Consider the following 20,942-nt stretch of genomic DNA (forward strand, 5'->3'; position numbering starts at 1 on the left):
AGGAGGACTGCATCTGAAGTTACAGCTGATCCTCAAAGAGGCTCCACTTACCACCAAGCCAGCATCAAATCAATCCTCCTCTGCACTGCTAGACTGGTTCTGGCAGCCTCTTCTCCATTGCACTCCAGCAGTCTAAGGTCCTCTGATGCCATCATGGCCGATGTAGGGCCCATAGCCCTTTATTGAATGTGAGGACCCCGAGGGGGTGCTGGAGGATCAGGTAGGTAGAAGTGCTTTTCCCATCCCCTAGACAGAAACAAACATAACCCTTGCAGTTCAGGCGCACCACCACTGCAAGGGAGGTTTTTTACATTTTCCCAGAGTTGGGCTTTAAAGTTTAATCACACTATCCTATTTAGCGTTGTCCTTTTAAATGCGTTCTTTTGTTGGAAGGTACGAAAAGGTTTTTTTTCGTTGTTCCCACTCTTCCCTCAGATGCTTTATCCAGGCATATTACCTCAGCTGAAAACCTTTTGCCTTCAATACAGTGCTCTGAGCCTTTAGGACTGTCAAGGGTGCCCCAATGAAAGTGAAGCTGTGCTGCAACATAGCGAAAAGGTGGGATGTCCAGATACATATTTGAAAGCAGACTCATAGACACTGTTTGAAAAAAATAAAATAAAAATTGTATTCAGTATCTCACATTGAATAACTGCAAACTAGAAACAAAGAATTACCTAAGTATTGCGCTATACCTGTATGTCCGTTGTTTGATATAGTGAAGGATTCTGTACTGGAAACATTATATCCATACAAACGTATGGGTTCTAGTCTGGAATCATACTGCAAGATGCCGCGATGGAAATCAAGAGGTGACTGATGGACACCACCACAAAAACCATACTGTACTGGCCAGTTGTCCTCTCCATCATTACCTAGATTATTAAAAAAAAAAAAAAAAAAAAAAAATTATCAAGAATTTAATGTTTAGAAAAAAAAAAAAATATATATAGCAATTGTAAGGTCAATCCGTTAAACAAGTCTTCCTAATCGTATCATTTCTGCTCCCCTTCCAGTAATAAAACCAATGTATCAGCTAGAATATATCTTCTTCAGAAGTACACAAAACGTTACACCTATTGATACTGCAGTTACTGGATTTTAGAAGTGTAGAGAGTTAGATTTTACTCATCATAGAGGACATAGTATCCCCCCCCCCCCCCCAACTTGCATTTGATTGTAAAAGCAAAAAAGGTGATCAAGCAGTATTTACCAACCCAAAAACACTCCTTCATTCATATGTTTGAGAATGATAAAAAGGAAGGTGGGACTTTAAATGAGGCTATTGATTTGTGGGGGGTGAGACAATTAGAAAATACATTTAATTGGCATATGGAGTCTGACAATACATAACAATGATGCACATTAGTAGAAAAGGTTTAATATGTATAACACACACACACACACACACACACACACACACACACACACACACACACACAGTGTTGACGTCATGAATACATTTCATATACAAGGGACGGCATATACAATTGACAAGAGATTTAATATGGATAAAATGAATTATTGCAAATTCATATATGTACATATCATCTAAATGACACTATGCAGAGTAATCAATGGTAAGAAACACAGTATAATCATAGGTTTTGTTCAAAATGCAGTGCAACCAGCTGCGTGAAAAAAAAAAAAAAAAAAAAAAAAAAAAAAAAGCAGTTTCCTTAGGAGGTAATTACCAGGTGCATTTATCATGAACTGATACTACTGAAGAGCTTTGTGCTGCCAGTGACAAAGGCTCCAGTGTCCTACTAACAGCGATTGTCAGTGACAGCAAGAACTCCATAAGGACTTCCTCTTTGGAAATGTAACTTCAGACCCAAGCCGAATGGGGAGATGGAATCCTTGTTCATCACATGCTGAGGATACTTTACCTTTTCCATTACCAAACCTGGCCCAGTCATTTCTAAAACCACCAATACCAACATGGGTGCCATATGCAGTACGGTTTTCATGCACTTACTGTTTTTGTAATCTCATTTATAAAAAAGGCTCTAATCTCATTTATAAAAAAGGCTCTGACTACTGAAATATCGTTCATAGGTTAGTCTCACAAATATAAGATCTTCAGCAAATATTGCACCTTGTGCATTTGCTTGTTGTAGCCCTGAAGAAGAATTACCCTAATTTTAACTCTCAAGAGGACCAAGTGACAGATAGTAACCAATGTTTAAAAACCATCAGTTGTGCCGTGTTTAGAATAGTTTTTTGCATCTCCATTTAAAAAGTCTATAAACGAAACACGGCTAAACGCGAGTTAAAATCTGTTACAGGCATTTGGCATTTCAAATGCCTCTGAACATCTGTCCTGAACGCTTTTTTTTGCTTTCCAAAAAATGCTTCTAACTCAACTGCCTGGAAACGACTATAACCAACTCAGTGTACTGATAAGATAACATTGAGGAGAGTTCAGGGGCAGTTGGGGGGGGGGGGGGGAAATGGGGGAAAAAAAAAAAAAAAAAAAAAAAAAAAAAAAAGGAGAACGCCCAACTGCTCCTAAACATCTGTTTACCAGCAGCAGTGTATATGAGGCTTAAGGAGTCTCTTTTCTCTGTCCCCTACCACATCGTGGCATCCAATTCTCTTCTCAAAATTTTTTTATCCGTTGGAAGCACGAAAAACTTAATACATGCAAATTGCTGTCAAATTAGGTACATATATGCACTGAAGAAATAGCACTATGTCAGTATTGCTGAGATACGCATACATTCACTGTTTAATTTCCTAAGTAATCCTAACTGTGCAAAACACAGGTCTACCAATGTATTGTGCCATGGATATTTTAAAATGTTGTATCCGATCGTAATTTGAGGTACACTCTGACACATGTGAAACCTTAAAACTAATATAATTTAAATTATATTTTATTAATTACACACACAAGAAAAAAAAAAAAAAAAAAAAAAAAAAAAAAAATTGTTAAGGTTTGGTGTGGCAGAGAGGCAAATGTCAAAGTCCAATGATCATGGTGTACTGCATGACCTATTAGTTGTGCATTATTACAGTGGGGATGGAAAGTATTCAGACCCCTTAAAGTTTTCACTCTTTGTTATATTGCAGCCATTTGCTAAAATCATTTAAGTTCATTTTTTTTTTCCTCATTAATGTACACACAGCACCCCATATTGACAGAAAAACACAGAATTGTTGACATTTTTGCAGATTAAAAAAGAAAAAAACTGAAATATCACATGGCCCCAAGTATTCAGACCCTTTGCTCAGTATTTAGTAGAAGCACCCTTTTGATCTAATACAGCCATGAGTCTTTTTGGGAAAGATGCAACAAGTTTTTCACACCTGGATTTGGGGATCCTCTGCCATTCCTCCTTGCAGATCCTCTCCAATTCTGTCAGGCTGGATGGTAAACGTTGGTGGACAGCCATTTTTGGGTCTCTCCAGAGATGCTCAGTTGGGTTTAAGTCAGAGCTCTGGCTGGGCCATTCAAGAACAGTCACAGAGTTGTTGTGAAGCCACTCCTTCGTTCGTTATTTTAGCTGTGTGCTTAGGGTCATCGTCTTGTTGGAAGGTAAACCTTCGGCCCAGTCTGAGGTCCTGAGCACTCTGGAGGTGGTTTTCGTCCAGGATATCCCTGTACTTGGCCGCATTCATCTTTCCCTCGATTGCAACCAGTCGTCCTGTCCCTGCAGCTAAAAAACACCCCCACAGCATGATGCTGCCACCACCATGCTTCACTGGTGGGACTGTATTGGACAGGTGATGAGCAGTGCCTGGTTTTCTCCACACATACCTTAGAACTTTTTGGCCTTAATTCTATCTTGGTCTCATCAGACCAAAGAATCTTATTTCTCACCATCTTGGAGTCCTTCAGGTGTTTTTTTTTAGCAAACTCCATGTGGGCTTTCATGTGTCTTGCAGTGAGGCGAGGCTTCCGTCAGGCCACTCTGCCATAAAGCCCCGACTGGTGGAGGGCTGCAGTGATGGTTGACTTTCTACAACTTTCTCCCATCTCCCGACTGCATCTCTGGAGCTCAGCCACAGTGATCTTTGGGTTCTTTACCTCTCTCACCAAGGCTCTTCTCCCCGGATAGCTCAGTTTGGCCGGACAGCCAGCTCTAGGAAGGGTTCTGGTAGTCCCAAACTTCTTCCATTTAAGGATTATGGAGGCCACTGTGCTCTTAGGAACCTTAAGTGCAGCAGAAATGTTTTTGTAACCTTGCCAGATCTATGCCTTGCCGCATTTCTGTCTGAGCTCTTCAAGCAGTTCCTTTGACCTCATGATTCTCATTTGCTCTGACATGCACTGTGAGCTGTAAAGTCTTATATAGACAAGTGTGTGGCTTTCCTAATCAAGTCCAATCAGTACAATCAAACATAGCTGGACTCAAATGAAGGTGTAGAACCATCTCAAGGATGATCAGAAGAAATGGACAGCACCTGAGTTAAATATATGAGTGTCACAACAAAGGGTTTGAATACCTAGGACCATGTGATATTTCAGTTTTTCTTTTTTAATAAATCTGCAAAAATGTCAACAATTCTGTGTTTTTCTGTCAATATGGGGTGCTGTGTGTACATAAATGAGGCAAAAAAAAAATAAAAATAATGAGCTTAAATGATTTTAGCAAATGGCTGCACTATAACAAAAAGAGTGAAAAATTTAAGGGGGTCTGAATATTTTCCGTCCCCACTGTATTTATTAGATATCTTATAGTGATTTATATCTGGTTCTTACAATTGCTGATAGTTACCAGTTTGCTCTTACGAAAAAAAAAAAAAAAAAAGTCCATTATATGCACTGTATTTATTGTAGCAACGCAAAAGTTTACAAAATACATGTTAAAAAGAAACATGTCAATTTGAAACATTATATACAAAAGTATGATGTATAGAGTTCAAAATCAGAATGGGCTGCATATAATTAGAACAGATTTCCAGATAAGGCCAGATGCAACAGGCTGTACCTAGATGGTAAACGTAGTGACTGCAAACAGGAATGCAGACTTGGGCTCCTATGCTTCTAAGAATTCTTTTGAAAGGGACAGTTCACGTGATCATCCTAAACCTTTGCACGAGTTTAGAAAAATAGTTCTGTGACCTTGAGACTTTGGTGTAAAATCCTTGCAGTCAAAAATGGTCCAACCTCTACCCTTTTTAGTGAGCTGGCTAGTGGAGTGGCTGGCTGGTTTATTACAGATCACATGTTTTCCTGATGTGATGTGTTTTTTTTGTTATTAGGATGTAATACATTTTATACTCTACTGGAAACTATGCAGCTCGACTTTGTAACACACTCATCAACCTTGGTGTTGCGAGTAACTTTTTTTTTTGCAATTCTTCAATAAAAAAAAAAAAAAAAGAGCTCCAGGCACCTTCAAATACTGTAGCTGCTTACTTATGAGAACACTTACCTGTCCACGAATCCAGCAGTGTCTTCACCTGAGTCGATTTTTCAATCAGCTCTCAGGTGCTGCTGCCACCATTTCGGGTAAGCGAAACCGGCAGTAAAGCCTTGTGGCTTCACAGCCAGTTCCCTACTGCACATGCTCGAAGCATGCTGCGCTTTGCGAATGGCCCAGCGGTGGGAGAAGGAGGAGGAAAGGCCGAAGTTCCAGGTGACTACAGAAAACCCATTCTTCTTGCCCTGCAGGGGATGACCTAGCTAGGCAATTTCACCACAGCCACCATAAAGCAGTACAGCAAGTAACATTTTTAGGTTTGCACAAAGCTATTGTAAGATTTTTGTGTATAGATTTGTTGAATGAAGGATAAATGGTGATGTAAAAAACCCTCAGGGATAATATTCCGTAGTACATGAATATTACCCTTTATGTGGTTCTAAAGTCAGAAGGTTTTTTTTTACCTTGGTGCATTTTATGCATTAAGGTAAAAAAACAAAAAAAACAAAAAAAAAAAAAAAAAAAAAAAAAAAAAAAAAAAAAAAAAACCACAAAAAACCTTCAGTGTGCAGCGGCACGAGTGCCTCGGCCATCCGATTGGCTGAGACACAGCAGTGGCGCCATTGGCTCCCGCTGCTGACAGACAGATTTTTATTTTTTCCTTTCAAAATAACAAACTTTAGCATCACTTTAACCTGGGTATACACTACTACAATTTTGTTCAAAAGTTTTAAGAAAGTCTGTTCAATTTTCTAATGGCATCAAATCTTCATTTGTTTTCAGCTGTCGTGATGAGAAAATTTGAAGGATCGGGATGGATTTTCTCAAAATGAACAAATGTTTGTTTAACAGTGTACATGTTTTTTCATTTGTTAAAATCCATTACTTCCAAAATCAAATATTAAGTGCAAATTACATTTTTAACTACTTTTAACTAACGGGCTCAAGTCTGGGAGTACCTGTTCTCTGAGAAAAAAAAGATCCCCAACTGGCACCACATACTAGCAGATCTACTCTGATTCTTCACCCATAAAAAAGTTTTTGTTTGTCAGTTTGCAGTTTATATGCAGGTGGTTTTCCAAAGTGCACACAAGCAAAATTATTAAAGGGTATGCAAAACTCAACAAACTTCTTCCATTTGGTCCCCTGTAGTCTGTTAATGTACCATTAAAAGCATTTTGTACATTTGAGAAGTGCAAAAAATACCTGTTTAGCCTGCCATTTAACCCCTTCCCACTTAAGGGTAAAACAAATCTTAAATGCCCAAGCAAAATTTTGCAACTTAGAAATATGTTAGTAAAACTGTACATATTATCACAACTACTACGTGCGTCCAGGTGGATCTTACCTTGTTTTTTTCAGGACAAATTGAGCTTTCATTGTGTGGGTAATGGTAGTATTATTATTATTAAACTGGGCCAAAAAATAGATATATAATTTTATCTTATCTATCTATCTAATTTCTTGCTACTACCATAACCTTCCAAAGAACAACTCAAAATAAATTCTCTTGCTCCTAATTGCAGAGATACCACATATGTATGTTAGTTGTTGTTAATACCCATGGTACAGCACAGAAGCAAGTGTGCGTTTTGCTTTTTTATTTTATTTTTTAAAATCATACCTAAAACAGACACTGATAAAAAAAAAAAAAAAAATCCACCCGTGACCTTGGACTCAAACACTAACCCTAGCACTGACCTTGATCAAACCTAGGTAATTAGGTCTAGGTATTTTTCTGTATTTTTTTTCCCCCCATTACCATTTTTATTTATACACATTTCCCCCCCCCCCCTTTCTCTGCAAGGGAAAAAAAAAAAAAAAAAAGAAGATTGCTGTAACTGCTTATAAGGATTCATGCACACTGGATACTTTGGCCAGGTCTCCTAGGCACCTTGCTCTATGGTAACAGCAGATTGGCAGCAAAAACGCGTGATGCTTGTAATAGCACGTAAAGCATGCTCAAGTCCTAAATGTGCCTAATGTTGTCATGCATTCAGGTGTGTCAAGCGCTTTATTCTGCCAAAACACTGCTGTTCCTGGAGGAGCTGGCAGTGGGGTTTTTTTTTTTTTTTTTTTTAATGCCTCTAAACCCATATGTCTTCATGGGCATATAGGCTAACAGGCAGGGGTGTTTAGAGGCAGAGGAAACTCTCCCCCTCCCCCAACAGCAGTGCTAAAAACATCCAGTGTGCATCTTCAATTTGTTAGTGTATTTAAATCTGCTAATACATCCAATAACCCTTTTTTCCCCCCGGAGGTGTGCAAGGCAGGCCATACCCTATGCAATTTTCTTTCCTTCTACCACAGCTTGAAAGTGATGGGGGGGGGGGGGGGGGGGGGGGGGGAGAGGGAGGAAAAAAAAAAAAAAAAGAAGAAGGGGAAGAAGGTTGGGTGGAGGGGTTAATACACAGCACCTGGAAAAAAGGTTCTTGTACAACATGGGTGCTCGACCTGGCCCTCCAGCTGCTGCTGAACTACAACTCCCATGAGGCATTGCAAGTGGCTGACAATTACAAGCATGACCCCCAAAGGCAGAGGCATAATGGGACTTGTAGTTTTGCAACAGCTGTAGGGTCACAGGTTGAATGCCCATGCTCTACAATAAACATTATATTTTTGGATAGGTTGCCTACTGTGTTCAGTTAATTAGGCTTGTCTGGCTTCCCAGGTTAGAGGGAAGGGATTAATACCGCCTTACATCCTTCCCTGCTCACTGACTTTTTTGGGGCCTAGCCTCCTGTCCTGTGCGATTTAAAAAAGGAGAGGTTCGGGTCCCAAGAGAGTGCGGGGTAGCGGGCTAAAGAACAGAAACATTGCAGGAGTTGAGACTTGTACCTCATCTATGGAGCCACTGGTCTCTCGGAATACACTCAAGCTATGGACTTCTCAAGCTGAATCGTGCCAGTCATGGACTTCACCAAGAAGACCTTTACCTATGCACGCGGCTAAAAAGTTAGTTAGGAAAAGGACATTTTGCTTTATTATGTATGCCATGCTGAACTTTCAGTAAAAGTTGTTTACCCACACAAAGCCTGGTCTGAAGTTACTCAAGGGGTGCATGTGGGGTCCTGGCGCTTCTTCTGAGTCTTCAATAGCATACTAAGGATCTTGCAACATTACAACAAAAAAGGTCAAGTTGCAACACTAAGAAGATAAGGGAGTTACCATGAGTAAACAGCAAGAAGAACTGCAACCAGTCGTTGGCGTGGTACCTGGTTAGGCATCATGTCCTCCAGTAGCGAGGAGGTCCAGTGTTAAGGCTTCCTCCCTAGCGGTCCATCTCCGTCAGTCACCAGGAGCGGATTGGCATTATGGAGATCTATAGCCTGATCACTAGGTACGAAGAGGCAAGAGAGTTAGGTTGAGCACGTATGGAGGTACACGCTTTGTGCTTAGCGGGACCAGATTCTGTTACGGGGAGAGAGGTAACAGAGGTACGCTGACTGGTGGAGTGGGCATTGGCTCTGCACGTCTCTCCTAATGCAACACATACACCTCTACAAGTGTGTAAGACAGGGGGCGACATGGTATGGAGAAACTCTGCACATTACACTACACACAAGTGGCTCATCTCTGAGTTGGGAGACTGCTCCAATGCTGGTTTTGCGCATGACCTAGGCCCCTGCCTGGTCCCAGGAATTGGTGTGCGAGCCATTGGGCAAGGTATGACATCTACGCTAGAACAGGTGACCCTCTATATTGCCTGGCGCAGCCCAGGGTATGCCTTCTATGTGACCCACACTTGGCACCTAACAAATCGATTGGGAAGCATGGAGGAAGTGTCACCCCCACCTACAAGAGCTGAGAATGTATGCCTTCTGTAACTTAAATTCTTTTTAAAATAGTTGTACAAAAAAAAAATTGTAATATTGTCTTTAACTTGTCAGAGATTTCCATTAAAAGACTTCATCAAAGTGACTTAATTGGTAGAGATACAGAGAAACAAAAAGCAATATTTCGTGAACATTTGCTGCCTTTACATACAGGTTATGCTGAATCTACCAGACCAGAGAGACTTAACACTCAGGCTAAAACAAATATAGAAAAAGGGCTACTGTCATTACTTGGCTGAAAAAAAGTTCAGTTCAGTTTTGAGATCCGTCATTTACACTTTCACTGAGTGGGGAAAGCATGCTATCCAAAAAACAAAGCACTATACTATAAAATTTACCAGTCCTGCTATGAAACGTTATTTTTTACTTGGCCAACGAATAAAGCACTGTCTGTTGTGGGGAAAAAAAAAAAAAAAAAAAAAAGTTTGGTTTGAGTACTCAGCAAGGCAGACTTTTCCGCCAAAATGCATGTTTTAGATATTCACACCATATACAGTTAAAAATTAATCAGCACACCGATAGACCAGGTGATGCACATTTGTATATAACCAAAGTACTCTTGTAGGACAAGATCCTTTAGGGCCGGTTCAGAGTGATCTGACTTCCAGAGCACAAGTCGCATGACACGTCATAATCAATGGTTCCCTATGAGAGCCGTCTTAACTGGTCCAACTTGAAAATGCTTCCTGCACTACTTTGGTCCAACTTGGGCACAATTTCAGCCCATTGATGCAAAATGTAAGTTGCATCAGCATCTTAACTGATCATACATACATACATATATATATATATATATATATATATATATATATATATATATATATATATATATATATATATATATATATATATATATATATATATATATATATATATATTTTCTCTCTCTCGAACTTTTGCATCACCAGCGGTCCTGGGATTATTCTTAAGGTTCAGCTTTATTCTTGGTAAAAGCTACTGGCATTGAAGGATATCTGTCATGAAGAAATAAGGAGTTGCTATTGCTGACTCTCTCTTGAAATATTTAGTCACCTGTTTTTGATTAACATGACAGACAGCATTCTACATTTTTTTTTTCTCTTGAGCTAGGCAAAACAGGGAGAAAAAAAAAAAAAAAAAAAAAAAAAAAAAAACCCCATGCGGCAATGAACATCATTTGGCAATTGACATACCTGTACTAATGAATGGTTTAACTTTAAAACAGTAAACTGCCGAGGTACAGTATATAGCTCCCATAAACAGTTACAAAGATCAAACATGCTGCATACAACAGTCGTGCTAGTTCATTGCAGGTTTGAAGAAAGAATATTTCAGAAAAACCAAGATATAAAAAAAAAAAAAAAAAAAAACCACCACAAAACAAACACCAACCCCACAACCTAATAAAGAAAAGAGACTTTACACAAGAGACATTGGTACACCCTCTAAAACCAGAGCCCAGAGCTTTTGTGCAGCACATTAGGAGCCCCTGAATAGATACACTGCTCTAAATGTAGAGATCAAACCACTTTCTGCCTCTTTGCAAGTTCACAGCTTCACTTTGCAAACCCATTTTATTTGTCCAAAATTGTATTAAAATACTTAGGCGCTGAAGAATCCTAATAGCTGCATCCTGTGCAGTGAGCCATCTTCCAATGGAATGGATGGTTTCAATGTCCTGGTTTTTAAGTGAAAATCCTGTCAAACCTAGAGTGTGGAAGAGTTAGGCCTCATTCACATGGGCATACTTAAGTGTACACCTCCCAATATGGCAGCCATGTAGGGTCTCAGCCCAAACCCAGAGACAGTGCAGCTGCCGTGTCCCAATTGACATGAATAGGACTGCATGGAACAACTTTGCATCCCTGGGTGGACAAACAAGGCCCTCACACAGGTGTACCCTTAGGTATGCCTATGTGAATAAGGCCTTAGATTGTCATTGTGACCCAAAAAGGTCCATAAGCAGCACATCATGAAGCAGACCCATGTGCATGATGCGAGATGAATGGCAGCCTCAGTCCAGACTCCAGCCAGGCCATATCCCCCAACACGTTTCGCCATGGCCTGGCTGGAGTCCAGGCTTAGGCTGCCAGGCATCTCGCTTTGTGCACATGAGTGTCTTCTTCATGATGTGCAGCTTATAGACCATTTTCTTAGAATGTCATTGTTATGGCAGTCTTTGTCCCCATTTAGAATATTTCCCCTCATTTATTTTTTATGATTGCAAGAGGACTTTAAAGTGGATAGATATAGATATAGAGATATATATATATATATATATATATATATATATATATATATATAAAAAAAAAAAAAAAACACCCCACACAAACTCACTTAACAGCTGTTGCAGCGGTCCCTGTACACTGCTGTGACCATGTGACCATCAACATGTCTCCCAGAGTTTTTCCTGGGTTCGCGGGCTCTGCACGCGCCCCAGGAGTCGCCAGTCACGACATAGCTACTGAAGAAATGGCATGAGCAATACAGTGAATTTCTCCGAAATGGTGCAAGTTTAGGAGATATTCACGGTACCTACAGGTAAGCCTTATTATAGGCTTATCTGTGGGTAAAAGTAGTACAGTGTTTACAACCACTTTAATACTAATAGCATTTAGCTAACCAGATACAAATTGGATTTGCCTATATTCTACTGCTGTTAAAATATATGGAGGTCTGTCATATTACCCAAATACTTTCAATAGTAAATCAGCACAACTAGGAAGTGGCATCAGCCATAGAATATTCACACATAGAAATGGGAAATATTCCTTTCTGAATACCTAATAAAATATCAGACATTGGGGGAGGAGAGACATAAGTTATAGCACTGCCTTCACAACTATAGGGGATATCACAGTAATGTAGAACAGTGCCTGCTGTACAGAGGAAATGCCGATAAGTCAGATCGTGCATATTGGTATGGTGAAGACTGACAACTAATGGTTGAATTGGTTTGCATTACATTCACTGAATCACCGGCCTTGTGCAGTTTAAGGGTTAAAACCAGGCATCACCAAATCAACTGATATGCACATTATCCACAATTCTGTAGTTTTACATATGAATGCGCAGTCCGATTGGTTGATCAACTTCTGTACAATCGACTTCTGTACAACCAGCCTGTGTTTTTTCCTGAACAATCAGTGTCGATGTCGCTGTCTATAGCCAGAAACACTGGATGATTGGTATTTTCTGATGGCAGGGGAAGGTACCCTGCTGTCAAAATACGCTAGCATAGCGGGAGCAATTCTCAGATAATTTTTTTTCGTTCAAACCGCTGGTTGACCGAAAAAAATAAATAAATTGACCAGACAAAGTCACCTGGCCAGCTCTCCTCTAGTTAGAGCTCTTTCTGCTGCATTAAGCAGAGGGGCACTGCAGGCTGCACACCATTCCTCACATTTTATGACTGTATCCTATAATGAGGCGCGAGATATGCTTTCATTGCAAAGCAGAACAAATGCATAGCAATATCTGCTAAAATCAGTCCGTCATTTATGATAGTTTGTTACAGAAGTTGAAAGAGGATGTTACGCAAAGCAGAAATTGAGCATCAATGTTGGAAGGCTGGCCGCAGGCTAGCCTGAAATTGTAGGAGGAGTCTGAGGGCTTTATATCCCAGATCCTTCATCGGCTCATTTCTGGGTTCCCACCCACCCGTTCCCCATACTTTCATCTTTTAATTTACATATTCATTCAGGGTATACCCTCTTTTAGGCATACCTCAAGTCTTGATAGTTAGGATTATTGTATTTCCAAGTGAAGACTGACTACAAATTATATATATATATATATATATATATATATATATATATATATATATATATATATATATATATATATATATATATATATATATAAAAAAAAATTATTAATAATAATTTCCCAACGATTCACTATCGCTCAATTTTGCAAGTGTTCTAATTTACTATCGCTGTTTTCTAGCTGGTCTAAAGCCACTTTTGACGTAAAGGGACACTTTTTGGTTGCTATGGACGATTTCAAGTTTCCAGGCAGAAAGAACAGTGTGTGTGTATATATATATATATATATATATATATATATATATATATATATATATACACACACACACACACACACACACACACACACACACTATAAACTGCATGCAGGGCATGGGCCAAAGCACTGGGGACAAAAGGGAAGTGAAATGATTTCATACAGTACTGTAAGTTATGACTGTTACATTTTTTGAATTTGCTGCCAGGCTCCGCCCCGTGCGTCGCAACGCTTGCAGGGAACGGAGCCTGGCACTGAGAGGCTTCGGAGATGGACAGAGCCCATGGACACCGCGGGGGGACATTGCAGGACCCTGGGGACAAGGCAAGTATACCACACCAGGATCCTGCAATGCAATCCCATGAGCCACACTCTGGAAAACTGTCAGGGAAGTTAAAAAAAAACAAAAAAACAAAAAAACAAAAAAAAACACCACACACTCTTTGGTTGCTTTCGCAGTATGCTTCGGGTCATTGTTCATCTGCACTGTAAAATGCCTTCCAATGAGTTCTGAAGCATTTTGCTGAATATGAACAGATAATATTGCCCGAAACACTTCAGAATTCATCCTGCTGCTTTTGTCAGCAGTCACATCAATAAATACAAGAGAACCAGTTCCATTGGCAGCCATACGTGCCCACACCATGACACTACCACCACCATGCTTCACTGATGAGGTGGCATGCTTTGGATCATGAGCAGTTCCTTTCCTTCTCCATACTCTTCCCATCACTCTGGTACAAGTTGATCTCGGTCTCATCTGTCCATAGGATGTTGTTCCAGAACTATGAAGGCTTTTTTAGATGTTGTTTGGCAAACTCTAATCTGGCCTTCCTGTTTTTGAGGCTCTTCTCTTGATTGTTGACTTTGGACACACATACACCTACCTCCTGGAGAGTGTTCTTGATCTGGCCAACTGTTGTGACAGGTGTTTTCTTCACCAGGGAAAGAATTCTTCGGTCATCCACCACAGTTGTTTTCCGTGGTCTTCCGGGTCTTTTGGTGTTGCTGAGCTCACCGGTGTGTTCTTTTTTAAGGATGTTCCAAACAGTTGATTTGGTCACACCTGATGTTTTTGCTAGCTCTCTGATGGGTTTGTTTTGTTTTTTTCAGCCTAATGATGGTTTGCTTCACTGATAGTGACAGCTCTTTGGATCTCATATTGAGAGTTGACAGCAACAAATTCCAAATGCAAATAGCACACTTGAAATGAACTCTGGACCTTTTATCTGCCCCTTGTAAATGGGATAATGAGGGAATAACATACCTGGCCATGGAACAGCTGAGCAGCCAATTGTCCCATTACTTTTGGTCCCTTAAAAAGTGGGAGGCACATATACAAACTGTTGTAATTCCTACACCGTTCACCTGATTTGGATGTAAATACCCTCAAAATTAAAGCTGAAAGTCTGCAGTTAAAGCACATCTTGTTTGTTTCATTTCTAAGCCATTGTGGTGGTGTATAGAGCCAAAAAGATTAGAATTGTGTTGATGTCCCAATATTTATGGACCTGAGATATAGATATTCCCCCCATCATCATGTACTAGTACCAACCCCTGCATTGATGGTCAGGTGGCATCTTTCACACATCCATCAGGGTGGTCAAAGTTATTGTAAACTCTCAAAAAATAAACAACCTGCAAGACAAAGGCATAATGAGCTAGTATGCATCACATACTAGATCATTATGAAATACTCACCTTAGATTGAAGGTGTGACGGCTGGAGCCGCGATTACTTCACTCCTGAGCATGCGAGCCACCGGTCACGGCACAGCTTCTGAAGAAATGGCACGAGCATGTGCCGATGATGTAGACACATACAGTTACAGTGAATATCTCCTAAACGATGCAAGTTTAGGAGATATTCACGGTACCTACAGGCAAGCCTTGTTATAGGCTTACCTGTAGGTAAAAGTGGTAGTATAAGGTTTACAACCACTTTAACTAACAGAACAGTTGCACTTCTGCAGGATTTGACAACACACACAAGTCGTGTGAATATTCCCATAGCTCCCAACTGTCCCCGCTTTTTAATTTTTTTTTTTGAAAGATAAAAAAGTGTTTTGCAGTGTTAAACCTTTCATCCAAATGGCTGCATTTTTACATTTAAAAAGGAATAGTAGTGGGGAAAAAAAAAAAAAAAAAAAAAAAATTATTATATATATATATATATATATATATATATATATATATATATATATATATATTTAACTTTTTTTGGTAATTCTTCTTTAAGGGGTGTGGCGGGGGCGTCCTATGCCTACATACATTTGCTTGTAGGTGTCCCTCATTACAATCTCAAAATGTTGGGAGTTATGTATTCCCTTCAATTATCCAGTCACGTGCAGATGAAATAAGTAAACAGGGATTTTATTTTCACATCACTGAATAATTGAAGTGAATCTTTTCACAATTTATGGTGTGAATTCTCTAAAATGCTTTAGTAGATCAGCCTCATTGTGTTCCTTCTCTTCTACAAGATGGAAGATTGGGTTCACTTGCAGGAAGAATCTCCAACAAGCTGCAATGATGAGTGCCACATTGTTCAAGTACTTCTCACTCCCCAGGAGGTCAGAAATGGCCTCATCAAAAGGTAATGCTCACAATCAGGAGTATCACTTACAATTATTAGGCTGGTTAACACTTTTAGGGGTTTATTTTTCCTCCACACAAGATTCACTTGAAAACATTAAACTGGAAATTCAGTAAATCCTTGGTAAAAGCATTTGTAAATAGACCACTTTATATTCAAAGCAGGATTAAACCCAAATTTTTTTTTTTTTTTTTTTAAAGGCTTTTCTAATCAGTTTTCACCTGGTGATCTGGCCAGTAATATATCTCCTGTATAAGGCCTGTACACAGGATACGAAAATCAGAAGTAAAAATTAAGTCCAACAAACGATCTGCTGATTTTCGAATCATTCGTACAGTGCTTTCAACAGCCGATTCAGGATTTTTTTTGTACGACAAAAGCTGGATGTGCAGACTAGAACATTTGTCAGATGCGAACATAACATCCTGATTTTCATCCGAAAAAAAAAAAAATAGATATAATAGATAGAGAGATAGATAGATATATATATATCTCTATCTATCAGCAAGACTACGCATGCTCAAACTAATGAATACATACAAAACTATTCAACACATTACATCGCTGAAGTTGAATTCGGTCGGACGAGTATCCTCTTCAATGTCGACATCAGACTAGCATGCCACAAAAACAAAACACCCCAGTTTGCAGTCTGGAGCATTTCTGTTCACCAGTTCAGGTGCAAATTTTTTTTTTTTTTTTACCCGAATTCGCACCTGAACTGGACCCAAAAACCCACAGGACCCTTTTCAAAGCCGCACCACGGCCACCCCGCACATGTGTGAACTGGCTCCAGTAAAAGTCGGTCACATTCACATGTTATGCGAATTGGATGCAGTTAAGACTGCATCCAATTCGCATAGATGTGAACCCAGCTTAGAGTATTGGGCAGCACCATTGTTAATCTGAGGGGAGGAGAGTTTTAGATGTACTAGCAGATTTAGAGACAACACCAAATGCCAAACTCCAGTTAACATGCTTTAAAGCAGTTCTTCAGAAAAGTTCCAACACACAGTTTTTGTTCCTTTTGATAAAGGTAGAACATAAATAAATATAAAAAGCAGAGCTTAGTAAGCACCACGGTCGGTGTTAAACAATTTGTCAACTCTCTAACTGCTACATCTGCAGGACAATTTTTTTTTTTTTTTTTTTTTTATTCAACAGAACAAACAAACAGACTTACTGCCTGGATCACCCAGTGGAAATAAAAAGGAAAGCCTAAAATAGAAAACTAAGCCAATTGGTAAGCTGCAATATAAAATAAAATGTTTGTTTTTTAATTTAATACCACTTTAGGCAATAACTAAATCAGCTAGAGATCTGTATTACTAACCTTAAACGCCACAATCTTTTTCTATTGCTTAATTGTAAGAGATTTAGTGCAGTGTCACTACACACAGCCTTAAAATGCAACAATTCCACAAGGAGGAGATCTAAAAGCTTGTAGGATTACTTTGCTCTGGATTTTACAACATCATTACCTACCATAGAGAACATCAGTAAGGCTGGCCATACATTATACAATTTTCTCATACAACTTGCCTTAAGATTTACCAAAACCATATAATATTAAGGTCCAACCTAAACACTTTGTATGTAATCAGGCAGGCTCCTGCACTACATAGTTGAAGACAAATCGAATAAGAAAATTTTATAATGTATGGCCAGCTTTAGATTGGCTCAATAAACCTTTATAGGCATTACAACCTGCTTAAATAAATAAAAAGTGCAATTTATATAACAAATCTTTCAGACAGCCCCGGTTTACCAACCAAATGACAGCCCCCTCCCACGGTGAGATTTCTATACAATTCAGCTTACCATTAATAAAATCTGATGCAAAAACAAAAAACAGAAAGCACAGCAAAAGAGCCGCATAAATGCTCAAAAGCAACATGCATAGATGTGAATCGTACCTTAGGAAAAAAAAAAAAAAAAAAAAAAAAAAAAAAAAAAAAAAAGGGGGGGGGGGGGGGGGGGCTGGGGGGGGGGGGTCGAAGGTACGATTCACATCTATGCATGTTGCTTTTGAGCGTTTATGCGGTTCTTTTGCTGTGCTGTTTTTTTTTTTGTTGAGGTGGGGAGGATTTGTGTTTGGGCAGATTTTAAAATTAAAATCTCAGGAGAAATTGCAGAAAAGAAAAAAAAAAAAAAAAAAAATTTATATTTATATATATATATAAAATTTTTATTATTATAATAATAATAATAATAATAATAATAATAATAATAATTTAGATAAATAAAAAGCATGAAAAAACGCATTGGTGTGAATGGAGCCTAAGCCTATACATAGCAATAGCATTTCTCATCACTTACCTGTATATGCCCATTGTCCTGCAAATAAAAGGAAAAAAAAAAAAAAAAAAAAAAGACAATCACAGATCATCATCAGGTATCAGAGAAGCTCAGATCCTAGCTGCATTTAGCGATTATGGCGTTTAGCATTCAAGTTATTGCTGGAGTTTTTTTTTTTTTTTTTTTATCTGCTAAAAAACAAAAAAAAAAAAAAAAAAAAAAAAAAAAACCACCACTAAGGACTTTGAGGTTCAGGATATCTGTACTAAGCATCTTTACCTCTGATAGGGTTCCTTAGACATACACCCGTGCATATTTCATTCAAACAAATGTGTCTTTGAACAAGGACAGGTAAAATCAGACATTGGGAATTCTAATGACATTTCTCATGTAAAGGGTCTTACCATCAGAGGCTGCCTGTGGAGCAGATAGGGTCAGCAAGCAGAGGATGAGTCTGTACATCAGTGAGTGTTTCAGTAACAGGAGCTCTGATTCACCTCTATTCCTCTAGCCCTGTCCTCACTCCCAGCCCATACACAATCAGCTCTCAGTTACATACAACTGTCTACTCTAGCTCAGCCCAAACTTCTTCCTTCACCAATAACCTGTAACCTGGCTCACACTCCAACCCCTCCTCTTTCTACCTGCCCTGCATCCCAAAGAATGATTACACCTGAGCTGTTGAGAGCTATGCTGTTCAAGAACCTTTAGGTTTCTATTTAACTTCACGGCTAGAAACCATGCTGTCATGGATTGCCACTGTAAACACAAAGCTAATTGTTGTACACGTACCAAAACAGTAAAGAGTATATATATCACATATAAGTCATTTGACAACTGGATCTGCCTATGTATTGTGGTCACCTTGTGATTTTTCTTTATTCAATGCAGAAATTCAGCATCATTTGGATTTTCTAAATCTGTCAACAATCATAAATTCTATATGTGGATTGCCATCTATACACTAGTTGCATGAGAATTATCTGACACTAAAAAGTGGATTTAATGTCCTGCATATTTTTTTCGCCCTAAATACATGCATGATAAGTAATGCAGTAAAGTAAAACACGGTTATTTATTGAGAAATCTCAGTACTTGACGATGCCTTCATCCTCCTTCCCCTCTTAGGCTCCATTCACACTAGTGCGTTTTTTGATGCATTTTGCAGAAATGCATGGGAATTTTTTAACATGGGTTCCCATGGAACATGTTCACATCAATGCATTTTTGCATAGAATTCAATGAACCAGCATCAAAAACACAAGTACAGCGTTTTTGCAGTGTTTTTTGTAAAAAAAAAAAGAAAAGGAAAACGCGCCAAAAACGCAGCAAAAACGCTGCTCAAAAATGTGGCAAGCACCAGAATAAACACTGCAGAAACGCTCAAAAGCAACATGCATAGGTGTGAATCAAGCCTAAAAGCCCCAAGCCCTTTTTATTTAAGTAAAATCCTGGGCAATCACTATTTGTGGATTTAGGCTGTCCATTAAAATGGATGTAAACCTAATGTCATCCTTTCTAAACTACTGCCATAGGGGTTATCTATAAGGATATACATACCTCCTGCATGTATCTTTACCTGTCAAATGTCTCCCCTCTGTCTGTTATGAGAGCCGAAAAACTGCAGATTCTGTGGGTGGGTCTGTTGTCTGGAGCTCGGTGGGTGGAGTCGTGATGTCAGTAGACTCCCCGCCCACCTCTACACTCCCCTTGTCAATATGCATTTTCTCCTGTGTATTTCTTACACTGAACTTCTGCTATGATCTCTAACATCCAGTGCAAAGACAGCAAAGTAACCACATGACTTAAGCATGCCCAATTATGATGAGGTGTGGAACAGCCAATCCTTGCAGAGCTGCTGAAGAAAGGAGTGGGGGTGGGAATTAAAAAATAATGCATGTCAGGCTAGTGCACGAGATGTAAATCACCTGTCACTCACAGCAAGGGGGAGGATTTGACAAAGTTTTTCTCTGTCAAGTTTTATCTCACTGAACAATAAAAGAGGATTGCTCAGAGATGGATTAACTATTTGTGGCAAGACTGGGCTCAAATGATAGGAAATCTTATACTCTACATTATAACATTAAAAAAAAAAAAAATTCGGGTTTACATCCACTTTAAGGATGAGCACAGGCATGTTCGCAACTCCACATGCCTGCGCCCGACAGGAAGCTGACACTCCGCAGCGCTAATCACAGGCAGTGAGACATGTCCTGATCCGTGGCTGCACAGATCGGGAAATGTCTCACTACCTGTGATTAGCGCTGTGGATATGCCTGAGCTCATCCTTACTGGACATACACATGTCTTTTTTTTTTTTTTAATTAGCCAGTGGGCCAGTGGGCCAGGGGTGCGATTTTGGTGATTTTTTTAATTAGCCAGTGGGCGAAAAAAACTGAACAGATTCCCCCATCCACACAATTGAGGTGGATTGGGGAATCCTCCCAGGTGTGTCATTGGATTCTGACAGCGGGGTTCCCCATTGTCAGAATACACTGATCAGCGCTGAAGCTGATTGGCTGCAGTGCCGATTAAGTATCCATTTACACTTGTATGACTCCAAAGTTGCTCCGACTTTGGAGTGCAACTTTGGTGCAACTTTGGATGAGTGCAACTTGGATACGACTTTAGCGTTGACGAGTGACAATGGACAACTGTTGCATTGTATAACATTCAGGTACGAATTTCATGCAACTTTTGAGGGTTATCATTGAAGTCTATGGCCCTCAAGTTGCACGAAATTCGGACCAAAGTAGTGAATGAACTACTTTCAAGTTGCTATAACTTGAAGTTGCACATATATGAATGGGTATCATTGGAAAATATGGGGAACGACTTT

General features: G+C 39.4%; 1 protein-coding gene across 1 annotated transcript in view; it reads right to left on the reverse strand.

Moving 5' to 3' along the window:
* Window positions 1-18,786, reverse strand: part of CA12 (carbonic anhydrase 12) — a 30,614-nt gene extending 11,828 nt beyond the window's left edge. The window contains exons 1-4 of the mRNA XM_073619146.1: window positions 18,508-18,786; window positions 18,125-18,142; window positions 696-875; window positions 458-600 (exon numbers count right to left, since the gene is read on the reverse strand). Of these exons, the coding sequence (XP_073475247.1) occupies window positions 458-600; window positions 696-875; window positions 18,125-18,142; window positions 18,508-18,565 (399 nt within the window). The 5' untranslated portion in view covers window positions 18,566-18,786. The remainder of the gene's footprint in view (window positions 1-457; window positions 601-695; window positions 876-18,124; window positions 18,143-18,507) is intronic.
* Between the last annotated feature and the right edge of the window lie 2,156 nt (window positions 18,787-20,942).

Source organism: Aquarana catesbeiana, linkage group LG03 (assembly GCF_042186555.1).
Source record: "Aquarana catesbeiana isolate 2022-GZ linkage group LG03, ASM4218655v1, whole genome shotgun sequence".
Taxonomy (NCBI): Eukaryota; Metazoa; Chordata; class Amphibia; order Anura; family Ranidae; genus Aquarana; species Aquarana catesbeiana.